The following is a 17,330-nucleotide window of genomic DNA, read 5'->3' as shown; positions in this document are numbered from 1 at the left end:
AAGTTGAAATTTTAAAAAAGAATTAGTACATTACTAATCCAAAAGGATTTTATACCCATGAGAAGAATCACGACCCATTAAAACCATACCCTTACTTGATTATAGAATTCCACATATGGTTATACCCTGGACATTATGATCAGGGGCTGCTTCAACTCAAAAATCACCAATTCACACTAAATTTAACTTGCAAACACAACTTTCTTTCCTTCCCTTATTCTTCCCTTATATAAAATGCCCACCACAACTCTTAACATCAGTGGACTCTGTGCCCTCTCCCCTGGCCCCTCTTCTTTCCCTCAACAGATCACCTACTTCACTCCCAGCCACTTAGAATCCCTGGCCCATCATTTAATCACTTCTGCCCCAAACCTGAACTATCGGTCTCTTTAGTTGTCCCTTTACTCTTGTTTGGGAAACCTCAACCTCTGCGAAAGCCAGCCGCTTGTTTTCTCTAAGTCTGCTCTCAGGCAACTGGGTCCTTAGAGAAGGTGGCACCACAGGGCACAGAGTCCATTACTTACTTGGGATCAGCATCCTCAGGGGACCCTCAACATCAATCTCCAGCCATACTATTTCTCTTATCACCACCCTCCCTGAAAAGGCTATTTTAAACCTATGACCCTCCCACCACTTCCCCTACTTTCCTCCGACACACATAAAAAGAATGGAAGTTCTGAGAAAGGAAAGGCAAACTTTCCTCCACATAAAGCCATCTGCTACTTCTGCCCAATGGTTATAATAGGACAGGTTCCTCCATTCATCTCCCTCCACTTGGGCTCAGGATCCCATTCCCATCCTGCCCTCCTCAGGGTCATTAGCTAATGGACTATCCCTTATTGCTCCTAAATTTTCAACATCGTATCCCCTCTGGATCTTTCCTGTTTCCACCTGAATAGGGTCACTCATTTTGAAAACAAGACCTTCCTCATCCCTTGGCCCCTTTTCACAACTATCCTCACTTTACACTGACTTTCTCAGTTTCCTCACCTTCCACTAACGCCTCAACCCACTCCAATATGACTTCTTCTATCTCCCTCATTCCAGGGAAAATAAATAAATATATAAAAAGCTCTTGTTGAGTTACCAGTGACTTTCACGTCATTAAATCCAACAGATCCCTCTTAGACCTTTCAATTGCGCCTTAAACTACATTCAGTCCTGACTTTCCCTTTCCTGAAATACCCACTTCTCTCTCCTAGTTTTGCTCCTACGTTGCTTACTCTCATCCAGGCTCTCAGAATCTTGTCTTCAGTCTCCACTACTCTCCACATATAAACCAGAATTATCTTTTTGGCATGCAAATCAGCTGACATAATTACTCTTCTTAAAACTCTTTAATGAGTTCCCCTTGCTCTTCGGATCAAGACCAAGACATCGGACTGGCGAGGAGCCCTTCATGATCATGTCCCTGCCAGTCTCTCCAACCCTGCCTCCTTCCTCACTTCTCTCCTGTCCCACTGGCCTTGGTGCAGTTCATGCATGAAAAAAGCACCTACTGTGCACCAGAAACTCCTCTTAATAATGGCCGTAAACCATAAAGAGGCAGATACATTTTCTTCCTTAATATTAAGCACTCAGGGGAAGACTGAGATTTTTTTTGTTTCATTTTGTTTTTGTTGTTATTTTCTGGTTTTTTGTTTGTTTCATTTTGTTTTTGATACAAAGTTTCACTCTTGTTGCCCAGGCTGGAGTGCAGTGGCATGATCTCAGCTCATCGCAACCTCTGCCTCCTAGGTTCAAGTGATTCTCCTGCCTCAACCTCCCAAGTAGCTGGAATTGCAAGCCTGAGCCACCATGCCCGGCTAATTTTTTGTAGTTTTAGTAGAGACAGGGTTTCGCCATGTTGGCTAGGCTGGTCTCGAACTCCTGACCTCAGGTGATCTACCCACCTCAGCCTCCCAAAGTGCTGGGATTACAGGCATGAGCCACCACGCCCGGCCGAGATTTTTTTTTTAAAGAAGTAAACAAAATAAGTAAGTCAAGATAATGACGAGTGCTATAAAGAAAAACAGCAGAGTAAGAGGTTGCAGAAAGACTGTAGACAGGCTGGCTCCATCTCAGATCACTCATAGCCAGGGAAAGATTTTCTGAAGGGAATTTTGAGCAGAGAGAAAATACAAACAACTCAGAAGAAAATATTACAAGCAGAAGGAACAGCAAATGTCAATATGGTGAGGCAGAAGCATGGCATAGTGGGTTTAAAGAACTGTGGGGAGGTCAGTATAGCTGGAAGGAGTGAGTAGGAAGGTAGTGAGGAATTAGGTCAGATAGATTCTGAAGAGCCAGCCCATGAGGGCCTAGAAGGTAATGAGAGAGACTTTGGCTGTGACTATGAGCAAGGCAAGAAGAAAGAAATTATGCAATAAAACCAAAAAGACAAAATAAGAATACCTGAACTCAGGGTGACAGGTATCCTTGACAAAAGCAAGAAAAATACATAAACTGAAAAGGTGTTGCCTTATAATATCCTCTACAGAATAAGGTCTGGTCTTCTGTCCGTAAGCCTTAGGGTGTTACTAGAGAGCCAACAAGACTTAGGTTGGTATATTATATATACTATATATAATCACTTCAGCTCAGTCCCAACAGATCAGCACTGACCTGAGATTTTTAAGGTTTATTATAGTCAAAGTGACAATTCCACAAAGCCCTCATGTCCTGAAAAGTTATTTATTTTTGTAGATTCAGGGACTTAACTTCCTTTTCCAGTTTGCTATCAGGAGATGTAGTTAAATTTCATAGCCACATTATCATCCCTTTATTCAAATAGCCTAGCTTGTATTCAATTAAAGTATATACCAAGGGCTAGGAGTGGTAGCTAACACCTGTAATCTCCACACTTTGGGAGACTGAGGCAGGCAGATCACTTGAGGTCAGGAGTTCGAGACCAGCCTGGCCAATGTAGCAAAATCCCGTTTCTACTAAAAATACAAAAATTAGCTGGGTGTGGTGGTACACACTTGGAGTCCAAGCTACTCAGGAGGCTGAAACAGGAGAATCGCTTGAACCCAGGAGGTGGAGGTTGCAGTGAGCCAAGATCGTGTCACTGCACTCCCGCCTGGGTGAGAGAATGAGACTCCATCCTAAAAAAAAAAAGTATATGCCAAGAAAAATTATACTCTAGATCTACTTTTAGATCTAGTAGGAACACGATTCTGTATGATTCTATCTGCATAAAATTCTAGAAAATGCAAACAAGTCTATATAAAGAAAGCAAAACTTTATATAGTATGTATGGAGTATGGAGACAGGAAGGGATTAAAAAGGATGCTAAGGAAACTTTTGGAGGTGATAGATAGGTTCATTTTTTGTGTGTAGTGATGATTTCATAGGTGTATACATAGATAAACATTTATCAAATTGTGATGTTTAAATATGTGTTTATTTTATACCAATTATATCTCAAGCAGAGGGCAGGGAGGAAAAACTATAGGACCAAAAAAAGAAGAATTAGACTAGACTCTCATTATTGGTAAGATAGCAGACCAGGTACCTGATTACTCTTCTAATGAAAGCAACTGGTTTTATTTTGACATCCTTAAAATGCATCAAAGATCTGACAAGATAATAAAGAATAATTAAGCCAAAAAACAGACAATTGAAAGCATGGGATAAACTGAGCACTGAAGTTTTATTTTCTCTGGGGGCATACAAAACTTCGTAAGTTTGAGCCTTGATGTCAAGACCTTGAGGGTCCAAAATAGTGGTAAAGTAGAAATAAATTCTCCAGCCCTATCCCCAAAGAACTGCAAGGAAAAGTACCTTTCACAAAACTTGGCACATAATGTACATCGCGCAGGGAATGTTCTCTTATTTATTTATTTATTTATTTATTTATTTATTTATTCATTTATTTATTTATTTGACAGGATCTTGCTCTGACACCCAGACTGGAGTGCAGTGGCACAATCATGGCTGACTGCAGCCTCAACCTCCTAGGCTAAAGCAATCTTCCCACCTCAGCCTCCCAAGTAGCTGGAACTACAGGTGCACACCACTACACACAGCTAATTTTTGCAAGTTTTTTAGACAAGGTTTCACATGTTGACCAGGGTGGTCTCAAACTCCTAGGCTCAAGAGATCCTCCTGCCCCAGCCTCCAAAAGTGCTGGGGTGGAAATGTTCTATTACATGAAAAGAAGAGGAAGCACGGAGCTACAAGTACTGATTGAGAAATATACCTATGTTAATTATTAAGAAATAGCTCCAGTGTACGTATCTCCGTATAAGAGTCTTTTTTTTTAATGGCTAGTATCATCGCTTACCAAAGTATCTTGACCTTGATGGAGCTTATGTTGAAAAATAAAGTTTACATTCTCATTGTTATATATACATACATATATATACACATATATTTGTGTGTGCGTGTGTATATATATACACATATATTTTTTTTAATTTTAGGTTCCAGGATACATGTGCAGGACATGCAGATTACATAGGTATACATGTGCCAGAGTGGTTTGCTGTACCTATCAACCCATCATCTAGGTTTTAGGCCCCACATGCATTAGGTATTTGTCCTAATGCTCTCCCTCCCCTTGCTCCCCATCCCCTGACAGGCCCTGGTGTGTGTTGTTCCCCTCCCTGTGTCTATGTGTTCTCATTGTTCAACTTCCATTTATGAGTGAGAACATGCACTGTTGGGTTTTCTGTTCCTGTGTTAGTTTGCTGAGGATGATGGCTTCCAGATTCATCCATGGCCCTGCAAAGGATATGAGCTCATTCTTTTTTACTGCTGCATAGAATTCCATGGTGTATGTGTGCCACGCTTTCTTTATCCAGTCTATCACTGATGGGCATTTGGGTTGGTTCCATGTCTCTGCTATTGTAAATAGTGCTGCAATAAACATAGGTGTGCATGTGTCTTTATAGTAGAACGATGTATATTCCTTTGGGTGTATACCCAGTAATGGGATTGCTGGGCCAAATCGTATTTCTGGTTCTAGATCCCTGAGGAATCATCCTCCACAATGGTTGAACCAATCTACAGTCCCACCAACAGTCCAAAAGTGTTCTTATTTCTCCACAGCCTCACCAGCATTTTTGTTTCTTGACTTTTTAATAATCGCCATTCTGACTGGTATGAGATGGTATCTCATTGTGGTTTTGATTTGCATTTCTCTAATGATCAGGGATGATGAGCTTTTTTTCATATGTTTGTTGGCTGCACAGATGTCTTATTTTGAGAAGTGTCTGTTCATATCCTTTGCCCACTTTTTGATGGGTTGTTTGCTTTTTTCTTGTAAATTTGTTTAAGTTACTTGTAGATTCTGGATATTAGACCTTTGTCAGATGGGTAGATTGCAAAAATTGTCTCCCATTCTGTAGGTTGTCTGTTCACTCTAATGCTAGTTTATTTTGCCATGCAGAAGCTCTTTAGTTTAATTAGATTCCATTTGTCAATTTTGGCTTTTGTTGCCATTGCTTTTGGTGTTTTTGTCATGAAGTCTTTGCCCATGCCTATGTCCTAAATGGTACTGTCTAGGTCTTCTTCTAGGGTTTTTATGGTTTGGGGCTTTACATTTAAGTCTTTAACCATCTTGAGTTAATTTTTGTATAAGGTGTAAGGAATGGGTCCAGTTTCAGTTCTCTGCATATGGCTGGCCAGTTTTTCCAGCACCATTTATCAAATAGGGAACCTTTTCCCCATAGCTTGTTTTTGTCAGGTTTGTTGAAAATCAGATGGTTGTAGATGTGTGGGTTATTTCTGAGGTCTCTGTTCTGTTCCATTGGGCTATATGTCTGTTTTGTACCAGTACCATGCTGTTTTGGTTACTGCAGCCTTGCAGTCAAGTAGTGTGATGCTTTCAGCTTTGTTCTTTTTGCTTAGGATTGTCTTGGCTATACAGGCTCTCTTCGGTTCCACATGAAATTTAAAGTAGTTTTTTCTAATTCTGTGAAGAATGTCAATAGTAGTTTGATGGGAATAGCATTGAATCTATAAATTACTTTGGGCAGTATGGCTATTTTCATGATACTGATTCTTCCTATCCATGAGGATACAATGTTTTTCCATTTGTTTGTGTTCTCTCTTATTTCCTTGAGCAATGGTTTGTAGTTCTCCTTGAAGAGGTCCTTCCTGTCCCTTGTTAGCTGTATTCTTAAGTATTGTATTCTCTTTGTAGCAATTGTCAATGGCAGTTCATTCATGATTTGGATCTCTGCTTGTCTATTATTGATGTATAGGAATGCTTGTGATTTTTGCACGCTGATTTTGTATTCTGAAACTTTGCTGAAATTGCTTATCAGCTTAAGGAGTTTTTGGGCTGAGACGAGGGGGGTTTCTAAATATAGAATCATGTCATCTGCAAACAGAGACAATTTCACTTCCTCTCTTCCTATTTAAATACCCTTTATTTCTTTCTCTTGCCTGATTGCCCTGGCCAGAACTTCCAATACTATGTTGCTCCATGTACTGTTCCTAATAGTGTATAACTATTGAGCGAAAAAAGTGAGTTTCTACCTGTTGCATAAAATGACACAAAATCTACATTTGTATTTGCTCATATGTACAAAATTCACTTTGTAAATATAAGAAATTATATTTGTATTTTATAATATTTATATTAGATTACATATAATTATAATATTTATTGGGGAACTAGACAGATGGGGTACAAAACTAGGAAAAAGATTTCTCCCCATATACCTTTCTTCACTTTCTAGTGTTCTAGGTTCGTGAATATGTTATCCCTTTGAAATACAAAATTACCTGAGAATAAATTCAACCAAAGAAAGATGTACAAAGGCATTCTGTATAGAATAAAAGAATTGTAATAAAATTTGTTAATATGTTAATATATGTAAATACTTTTTGTGCATTGGAGGACTATATAAATATCATAAAGATATAAATACTTTCCCAATCAATACACAGATTCAGTACAATTCCAAATGTGATTTGGAAGACTCAAAATCATAAATATATCAGTTCTCCTCAAATTTATCTGCATAATCAGTGTAGTTTTTAAAAATAGATGATTTGCAGAATTGGACAAGCTGGTTCTAAAATTTATTCTGATATGCGAAGGGCCAGGAATAGTCAAGATACTCACAGAAAGAACAAAGAAGACAAATTTGCTGTACCAGCTATCAGTACTAATTATGAAGTTAAATAAGTCAAAATACTGATGTTTTATAACAATCATGGTAACCGCCTTAAAATTATGATTGTTCAGAAACTCAGTTTAATTTAGATACTAAGGATATTGAGGTTATGTAACAATTGAGCAAGTGCTAGAACCAAAACTCAAGACATACAATGACAGTCACGTACAGTGGCTCACACCTGTAATCCCAGCACTTTGGGAGGCCAAGGTGGGCGAATCACTTGAGCCCAGGAATTCGAGACCAGCCTAGGCAACATGGCGAAACCCCATCTTCACAAAATATACAAAAAAATTAGCCAGGCACAGAGGTGCACAGATGTAGTCCCAGCTACCCAGGAGGCTGAGGTGGGAGGATGATCTGAGCCCAGGAGGTTGAGGCTGCCGTGAGCCATGATCATGCTACCGTACTCCAACCTGGGCAACAGAGTGAGACCCTATCTCAAAACAAACAAACAAAGAAATACAATGACAGAAGTTCCTTAATTACTTATAACTTACCAGTATTTAAAACTCTCAGAGTATGACATTAAATGACTAATCCATAACTTATCACTATCTATTCCATAATATTCTTTTTTTTAAAACCACATTAATGGAATATTAAATTTTGCCTTGTTGAATTCAGTAGCACTTCCATATTGTAACTTTAGATATAAGAAGTCAAACTCTGCCTTCACAAATGTCCATAGTCATGTTTAAAGCTGTATTTGCACAAAGTTGTGTTTTATTTAAACTGAAATGGAGCTTTCTATGGAAAGAACCAATGGTCTCCTCTTGCCTAAAGGAGTCAAGGATGGCAGCAACCTTGGGAATACCTTACGGACTTTCAGTTCATTGGTTTTAAAATGTGGCCTTCAAATCACATACATTTCAAAAGAAAAGAGGCACTGGAAGGAAGGGAGGAGGGAGACAGGGTAAGATAGAAAGAGACCGAGAAACACTGAGAAATTCTCTCCCCAAGAGGTAAAATTTATCCTAAGCTCCTTAGGCATGCTCTAAGGGGCAAAGTCAGAAAACTTTTATAGGATATTAATACTTGTCAGCCAGAGTATGTCAGAACATGTCAAACAGCAATACAGTTAATCAGACAGTCTCACCTGGGTGGCTACAAGATAGATCAGCTCCCCAAGGGTTGGTAAAAGGCACTGTTTTAATTTGCTGTTCCTGAAGTTTTCCCTAATTAATTCAGTTAAGAGAACAATTGCCTGCAAAGAGAAAAAAAGTAAATTATTTCAAGTGTATCTCTCAGTTCTTAAACCTATATGTAAAAAGCAAGATACTCTGTAAAAGTCACCATTTCTAAGAACTATTTTCCAAATTATTTTCAAAATATGGGCCTTATATTCCTGAAAATACAGTAACTCTCCCAGATGAAGCTTAGAAATATATCCAGTAAAATAAACACATATAGCCCTTTTGAGTTTATAATTTTTTTATTTTATTTTACCCAGGCTGGAGTGCAGTGGCGTAATCTTGGTTAACTACAACCTCTGCCTCCCAGGTTCAAGAGATTCTTGTGCCTCAACCTCCCGAGTAGCTGGGATTACAAGTGCATGCCACCAAGTCCAGCTAATTTTTGTATTCTTAGTAAAGACGGGATTTTGCCATGTTGGCCAGGCTGATCTCAAACTCCTGGCCTCAAGTGATCCACCTCCACCTCCCAAAGTGCTGGGATTACAGGAGTGAGCCAGTGCACCTGACTCACTTTTCAGTTTATAAAGCACTTCCAACTGTATCACTAAACCTGAAAGGCAATTAATTGTTGTCCTATCTTTAAAGAGTAAACAGAGGCTGAGAGAGGTTCTGGCAACTGGCCCCAAGCCATCCAGTTCACTTGGACAGCCAAGATATTAAAACTAATTTTACCATGCGAGGTCCCTGGTATGCTCCAGCACACCACAGTTTAAAAAGTTCTTATATTGCATTAAACTTTTACATGATTCCTTAAAAAATCAGAGCCTGGGAATGTTATACTAAAGCTGTAATATAATGTATGCTGAAACTCGGCAGCATGTTTTATCAGCTCTAGTTAATTTCCTAGGAGTCATGCTAAGAAAATCACATACACTCATTGCCAGAGTTCATACACCAGAACACAGATTAATCAAATCATAGTGCAACCATGATAAGGATAGAACAGTTTCAGAATGACACATACAGAATGGCTTCACTCTGAGAAGGAAAAAAAATGTATATAAAATAGTGTGGAAGCACTATTCTCAATGTGACTCAAAGTGTGGTGCACAGACAAGACTATTTCTTACCACTGACAAAGACATTAGTTTAAAAACTGAAAGTGAGTGCTTAAAAACTTCAAAGCAATTTGACAATTCCACAACCTCCAAGCATGCAATCACTGGTCTCATTTTGCAAGTAAGAGTATGAAAAAGTTGGAGATGGAGGTGGGAGAGCTGCACAGTAGTCATGCACCGTAGGAGCACTTGTGAATGTGGAATTTAACAGCCTTACTGAGGTATAACTTACACAAAATAAATGCATATATTTAAAGTGTACAATTACACACATTTGGCATATGTATACACCTGTGAAATCATCACTACAATCAAGATAACAAAAGCCCTCCAGTGTTCCCTCCATGTCCTTCTGCAATCCCTCTTTCCTACTCACTTCTTTCCTCTCCTCCCCAGAAAGCCATCAATTTACTTTGTCATTAGCATGTATTTTCTAAATTTTATGTAGATCATATACTATATTAAATCATACACTAGATATTCTTTTTTGTCTGGCTTCTTTCAGCATAATGCATTTGAGATTCATCCCATGTTGCTGCATGTATCAATAATTCTTTTTTTTTTTTTTTTTTTTTTTTTGAGACAGAGTCTCACTCTGTCACCCAGGCTGGAGTGCAGTGGTACGATCTCAGCTCACTGCAACCTCTGCCTCCTGGGCTCAAGGGATTCTCCTGCCTCAGCCTGAGTAGCTGGGATTACAGGCGCGGACGACCACATCCAGCTGATTTTTGTATTTTTAGGAGATACTGGGTTTCACCATGTTGGCGCAGGTAGTTTCGAACCCCTGACTTCAAGTGATCCACCTGCCTCAGCCTCCCAAAGTGCTGGGATTACAGGTATGAGCCACTGTGCCCAGCCAGTTCATTCCTTTTTATTGCTGAATGGTATTCCATTGTATGGATGTACCAAATGTGTAACTCTTGCCACTCACTGCCTTACACATAATGAATCATCTAGATGAAGTGGGCGAGGGAAAAAATGGAACCATGTAGCTTCACATCAGTCCTTGCAGCAGGTCACTTCTATACACAGGCTTCCTTTTCCTTTGACCTTTGCTGATCATCTACTACACTGAATCACCTGAAATTGCCAGTGTTTAGCAATTTTTTACCTACAAAAACAGCAAATTGTCACCAGCACAGCACTGTAAAAGAGAAAGAAAATGATGAAAGAAACCTTGAAATATCAGAAAGGAAGCAAGAACACAGTAGGCCAAAATATAGGTAAATACAATAGGCATTCCTACTGCTATTAAGTTTTCTAAATTATCTTTGGTCATTGAGCAAAAATTGTAAAAATGTCTGATTTGGTTCTAAAGACATTTAGAGAATACATTCAAGAGAATTATATAAAAATGAGAGAGGGTAAAGGGATGAAAAGAAGGGTAAGTTTTCTATACTTCACTTGAAGTAGTAAAAACAGTGACACCAGTAGACTGTTATGTATGTAGGTAAACCACAGGAAGGTAATAAAAAGAAAATGGAAATGAAAAACACTGAGAACAAACAGAAAACAAAAATAAAATTACAGACTTCAGATCAAACACATCAATAATTACACTAAATGGAAGTCAATAAATCAAAAAATTCATACCAATCCTAAATGTGTATCGCTAAACAAAAGAGCTGCCAAATACGTGAAGCAAAAACTGATAGAACTTGCAAGATAAATAGACAAATCCACAATTATAGCTGTGAACTTCAACACCCCCCTCTCATGCACAGAAAGACAAACACTGCACCATCTTACTCATATGTGAAATCCAAAAAAGTGAAATTTATAGACGGGGAAAGCAGAACAGTGGTTACCTGAGGCTGGGGGTGGGGTGGGGAACAGGGAGACGTTGATCAAAGGGTACAAAGCTTCAGTTAGACAGGAGGAATAAGTTTTCAAGATCTACTGCACAGCATGGTGACCATAGTCCATAATTACACGTATTTCACAACTGCTAAAAGAGTAGATTTTACGGCCAGGCACGGTGGTTCATGCCTGTAATCCTAGCACTTTGAGAGGCCAAGATGGGCGGATCACGAGGTCAGGAGTTCAAGACCAGCCTGACCAACATGGCGAAACCCCATCTCTACTAAAAATACAAAAATTAGCCAGGCGTGGTGGCACATGCCTGTAATCCCAGCTACTTAGGAGGCCGAGGCAAGAGAATCGCTTGAACTTGGGAGGCGGAGGTTGCAGTGAGCCAAGACTGCGCCACTGCTCCCCAGCCTGGGTGACAGAGCGAAACTCTGTCTCAAAAAAAAGAAAAGAAAAGTAGATTTTTCATGTTCTCACTTCAAAAAATATGAAATATGTGAAGTAACAGATATCATTCCACAGTCCACAGTATACACATATATCAAAACATCACATTGTACTCAATATATACAATTATTTGCTAATGAAATTTTTTTATTTCTAAATTTTAAAAAATGATAAAACAACTATATAGAAAATGAGCAGACATTAGAAGAATAATAAAGGAATACTACGAACAGCTGTATATATATAAATTTTACCACACAGAAAATAAGGACCAACTCCTCAAAAAATACAAACTATCACAACTCACCCAATATGAAACAGATAATTATTTGCAAATGACATGATTGTCAACATAGAAAGACCCAAGGAGTCTAAAGAAAAAAGCTCCCTAGAACTAGTAAGTGAATTCAGCAAGGTCACAGGACACAATGTTAACGTTCAAAAAACAACTGTACTTCCATATATTAGCAATAAACACATTGAAACTGAAATTTAAAACACCATTTACAATCCCCCCCAAAAAACAATACTCAGGTATAAATCTAGCAAAACAAGTACAGGATTTGTATGTTGAAAGTACACAATGCTATTTAAAGAAATTAAAGAACACCTAAATAAATGGAATAATGGACTATGTTCATAGATAGGAAGACTCAACATAGTGGAAAATGTCAATTCTCCCCATATTAATGGACAGATCTAATCAAATTCCTATCAAAATCCTGAAACAATTCTTTATAGATATCAAAATTATTCTAACATTTATATGGAAAGGCAAAAGAATTAGACCAGCCAAAACAATTTTGAAAAAGGAAGAAAACGTGGGCCAGGCATAGTGACTCAGGCCTGTAATACCAACACATTGGGAGGCCAATACGGGAGGATGGCTTGAGCTCAGGTGTTTGAGACCAACCTGAGCAACAAAGCGAGACCCTGTCTCTACAAAAATAATTTTAAAAAAGAATTAGCCAGGCACGGTGGTGCATGCTTAGAGTCCTAACTACTCAAGAGACTAAGGTGGGAGAATTGCTTGAGCCCTGAAGTTCAAGGTTGCAGTGAGCTATGATCAAGCCACTGCACTCCAGCCTGGGCAACCAAGTGAAACCCCCATCTAAAAAGAGAAAAAAGAAAAAAACGGTTGCAATTATTCTACCTGGTTTCAAGACTTATATAGCTACAGTAATGAAGACTGTTTGGCATTGATATAGTTTGGAATTGATATCGTTTGGATATTCATCCCCCCCAATTCTCATGTTTAAATCCGATCCCCAGTGTTGGATGTGGGGCCTTGTGGGAGGTGTTTGTATGATGGGGAAGATCCCTCATGAACGGCTTAATGCCATTCCTGTCAGATTGAGTTCTCACTCTTAGTTCTCAGGAGATCTGGCTGTTAAAAAGAATCTGGCACCTCCCTCCTCTCTCTTTCGTCCTCTCCCACCATGTGATGTCTATTCCCCTTCACCTTCTGCCATGAGTGGAAGCAGCCTGAAGCCCTCACCAGAAGCAGATGCTGACACCATGCTTCTATAGCCTGCAGAATTGTGAGCCAAATAAACCTCTTTTCTTTATAAATTACCCTGCCTCAGGTATTACTTTATAACAAAGCAAAACAGGCTAACACAGGCATTACTGGTGGGGTAGGCACATAGATCAATGGAACCAAACAGAATTCAGAAATAGCTCCACACAAGAATAGCGAAGTGATTTTTTACAAAGGTGCAAAGGCAGTCAATGGAGAAAAGTCAACTTTTTCAATAAATAGTGCTGAAGCAACCAGGCATCCATAGGAAAGCAAAAAGTGAATCTTGACCTAAATGTGGCACTTGACACAAAAAATTAACTCAAAATGGATCATAGTCTTAAATTTAAAACATAAAACTATAAAGCTTCCAGAAGAAAATACAGGATAACGTCTTCAGGTTCTAGTACTAGGTTAAAAAGCACACTTGACACCAAAAGCACAGAGACATTGTACCAAAGAGGATATGCAGCCACCAAATAAGCACATAAAAAGATGTTCAACATTGTTGGCAACTAGGGAAATATAAATTAAAACCAAAATAAGATATCACTACACATTCATCAGAATGGTAAAAATAAAAAATAGTGACAACACCAAAAGCTGCCAAGGATGATGAGAAACAGAATCACTTATACGTTGCTGGTGAGAATGTAAAACAGTACAGTCACTCGGGAAACTCTGGCCGTTTTTCTAAAAAAAAAAAAAAAAAACAGCAACTAAACATGCAACTACCACAGGACCCGGCCACTGCACTCCTGAGCATTTATCCAAGAGAAAGGAAGGCTTTTGTCCACACAAACATCTGTAAATGGATGTTTATAGTAGTTTTATTTGTAATTGTCAAAACTGGAAATGACCCAGATATCTTTCAATGGGTAAGTGGTTAAACAAACTGTGATTCAACCATACCACAGAATACTTCACACCAATAAAAATGAACAAACAACTGATACATCCAACAACCTAGATGAATCTCCAGAAAATTATGCCAAATGAAAAAAGTCAACCGCCAACCACAAAAGGTTACAAACCATATGACTATTTATACAACATTCTCAAAATGACAAAAATATATGAATGGAAAACAGATTGACTTCGGGGGTAGAGGGCAGCACATGCAGTAGGGTAAGAGGATAGGATCATAAAAAGGGAATATGAGGGACCCTTGCAGCGATGAAACTCTTCTTTTCCTTAACTGTTTCAATGTCAATATTCTGGTTGTAATATTGTACTACACTTTTTAAAAACATTACCATTGGGGAAAACTGGATGAAGTATACACAGGATCTATTATTTCTTACAGAGAGAAACTATTATTATTCTGTATTATTTCTTATATAGTTTTGATATTTGTCCCCTACAACTCTCAAGTTGAAATTTGATCCCCAATGTTGGATCACAACTGGGCATGAATCCAGAATTATCTCAAAATAAAAAGTTTAATTTAAAAAACTGTCAACCTCATATTAAATTCAAAACCCAGATCTGGCTTTCTGCTTTACAAAGTTAGTGGCAGGGATTTACAGCATTTCTCCATTTTATAATCCACTGGTATTTTGTGTCAGCAAGCGTCACTGGAAATTTAAAACATTTTAATGCTACAGTCCCTTAAAGTGATAAAACTGTCTGGACTGCCTCCAGCATAATAGAAATTGCTTTGGAACTCAGTGTCTTGTAAATAGACACACATCATATAATTTATTCCAGTAATGCCACAGCAACCTCACATCTCACTTGCAAAAGTTAACTTTGGATAGCATTAAAAAGTACTCAACAGATAATGGTTCTCCTCAAGGTTATTTGTACAGATTTTCCATTTGTTGCATTAAAATTTAAAGAAATAATAATAAAAAGTAAAATATAAGAATAAGGAAAAAATATGACACAAAAATAACAAATACCAAGGGTAAAAAATGTATCTGTTGACCTAGGTACAATGGCAGTTGAAAATGCCAATACTAAATGAATAAGGTAAAATAGATTTAGTTCTTCAAACTCAGAAGTCCAAGGAACATGTGTATATCATTATTATGCATGTTTTCCTCTAGTCTAAAAATCCTCCTGGACTTCTAACATTAAAATTACTGTTAAAAATCCTAACATTGAGGCCAGGTATGGTGACTCACACCTGTAATCCCAACACCCTGGGAGGCCGAGGCGGGCAGATCGCCTGAGGTCAGGAGTTCAAAAGCAGCCTGGCCAACCTGGTGAGACCTTGTCTCCACCAAAAATACAAAAATTACCCAGGCATGGTGGCACACACCTGTAGTCCCAGCTACTCGGGAGGCTGAGACCAGAGTATCAATTGAACCTGTGAGGAAGAGGTTGCAGCAAGCCAAGATCATGCCACTGCACTCCAGCCTGAGCAACGGAGCAAGACTTTGTCTCAAAAAAAAAAAAAAAAAAAATTTTACCATTGAAACTAAAAGATAAAATTAGGATATTCAAGTATCATGCTATTATTGTGTGAATTTTTTGAAAACCATACAAGAAGGAAAATGAGTTTTTTGGTCTTATTTCTAATACCATTATGCTTTGAGGCATATCTATACCATCACTGGTTCTATTAACCTAACGGAAACTATTCTTGGGCAGCCACAGGCATGACTGGTTGGCTGAATACTGCAAATAGTAATTTAAGACTGTGCTGCCATTTTCCAAACTACTTCTTTGAAATCAAAACCTATTTTATAACAAATATGACTGGGAGGAGCCAGGCCTTTTTGGCTTTGTCTGAAGTCATCTGACAGATATGAAAAGGTCAAATGTGCTTCAATCTCATATGCCCTGGACTGCATCTCTTACGTCAAAGACAGGAAGATGATGAATTAGAAAGCTAATTCTAATAAATGTGGAAGTTCTGCAGTTATACAACTAATATTCTGACACTTGCAAAGGCATATTTGCTTGCTCTTGACTCTCAAAATATAGTTGTTAAACTTCCATGTTAGTGGATATACATTTAACAGCTACAAAAAGAAACGGAATTAAGCTCCAGATTCAGAATATATCAGGCATTTCCTATTATAGTTAGTGTTTTACTAGGTCAAAGGGACATTTTAAAACCCTACTTAACTACTACCAATGGGAGATATAGTAGTAATTACACCAACAACACAATTTTTAAAATAATTCTGTATTCTTCCCTAACCTCTGAAATAAGAGGCATTCCACAATTCCGAATGAAGACGGAATTCTATTTGATACCACTTTGCCCTTTGTTCTAAGTGGTTTCTTAGTACACTACTTTCAATGTCCCAAACATAGCTAGGGCACATAAAATAAGAACACTGTAAACCTCATAATCCCCACTCCTTTTTTAATCCATGTTCTATTTTATTTCTATTAAATCTTAGAATCCTTTGGATGCTGTATATTTTATTAAGCCTTGGCAAGAAAAATCACATCTGTCAGCTTGAAACTTCAAACTCTCGGTTTCACAAGTGTTGGTTAAAAAAGAAAATGGACATACTGAACAGATAAGGAAAGGCCGATAATGCCAGGGGAGACAGATAATGAAACTGAAGAGAATAAAATTCTGTTCTGTAATTAATAACTCTGAAAATGTCCTTGCAAGGTTGTCTATAAGATCTCTTTGGTGACATCTGGACCAAGATCAAAATTTCAACATTATCGCTAATTCTCTGCATAATTGGCTAAATGCATTCAAACTGGCATCTGCAAGTGACATCTAATTCCTAAAGCTAAATCAAGGAGAAGCAAGGACTGCTATCTTGTCACTTCCCTGTTGAGGCCTAAATGTAAACAAACAACCTATAACTGGTAGATTCCTTCTCTTAAAGATAATGAACTGTCAGGAAAAGCAAGAAAAATGCATAAGTAGATTTCTCATAGTCTTTCACAGTCATTTAAAAAGTTTGGAGATACTAGGTATACAAACTTTATATACTTCCCCGATTTTTTTAATTAGACATCAACAAATGTCAACTACAAAAGAAATCTGCCATTTTTTGGTCACCAGTCATCCAGTCCCTCTTCCTAACACCACTCACCTTCCTTCTGAGGAAATACCTTTCCTGCACTGTGCCTGGTCTGTAGAACAGCAAATCAGACATTCCGCCCTTCAAATACAAAACCTGAAAGGGTCCCTGGCTCTCTTCAGAAACACCTTTCGTCCTACAGTCTGGTACAGTCAAGGGCAGAACCACAGCCTAAGTTTCAGCCA

At 38.3% G+C, this 17,330-nt stretch overlaps 1 protein-coding gene across 9 annotated transcripts in view; it reads right to left on the bottom strand.

Annotated features, from left to right (window-relative positions):
- ULK4 (unc-51 like kinase 4) overlaps positions 1-17,330 on the bottom strand; it is a 793,903-nt gene that overhangs the window by 658,946 nt on the left and 117,627 nt on the right. For 8 of the 9 annotated variants that reach the window (XR_001899874.3, XM_017955554.2, XM_021933694.2 and 5 more), the window contains one exon: positions 8,212-8,319. The exons of the other annotated variant lie outside the window; for it this stretch is intronic. Coding sequence is in view for 7 of the 8 variants with exons in the window: in XM_017955554.2 (XP_017811043.2) it covers positions 8,212-8,319 (108 nt within the window). In the remaining variant the exon portion in view is untranslated. The remainder of the gene's footprint in view (positions 1-8,211; positions 8,320-17,330) is intronic. 9 annotated transcript variants of the gene reach the window in all.

The sequence above is a fragment of the Papio anubis genome, chromosome 2, assembly GCF_008728515.1.
Source record: "Papio anubis isolate 15944 chromosome 2, Panubis1.0, whole genome shotgun sequence".
NCBI lineage: Eukaryota > Metazoa > Chordata > Mammalia > Primates > Cercopithecidae > Papio > Papio anubis.
Note: the sequence above shows the minus strand (reverse complement) of the source record. Positions and strands in the feature narration are given on the sequence as shown.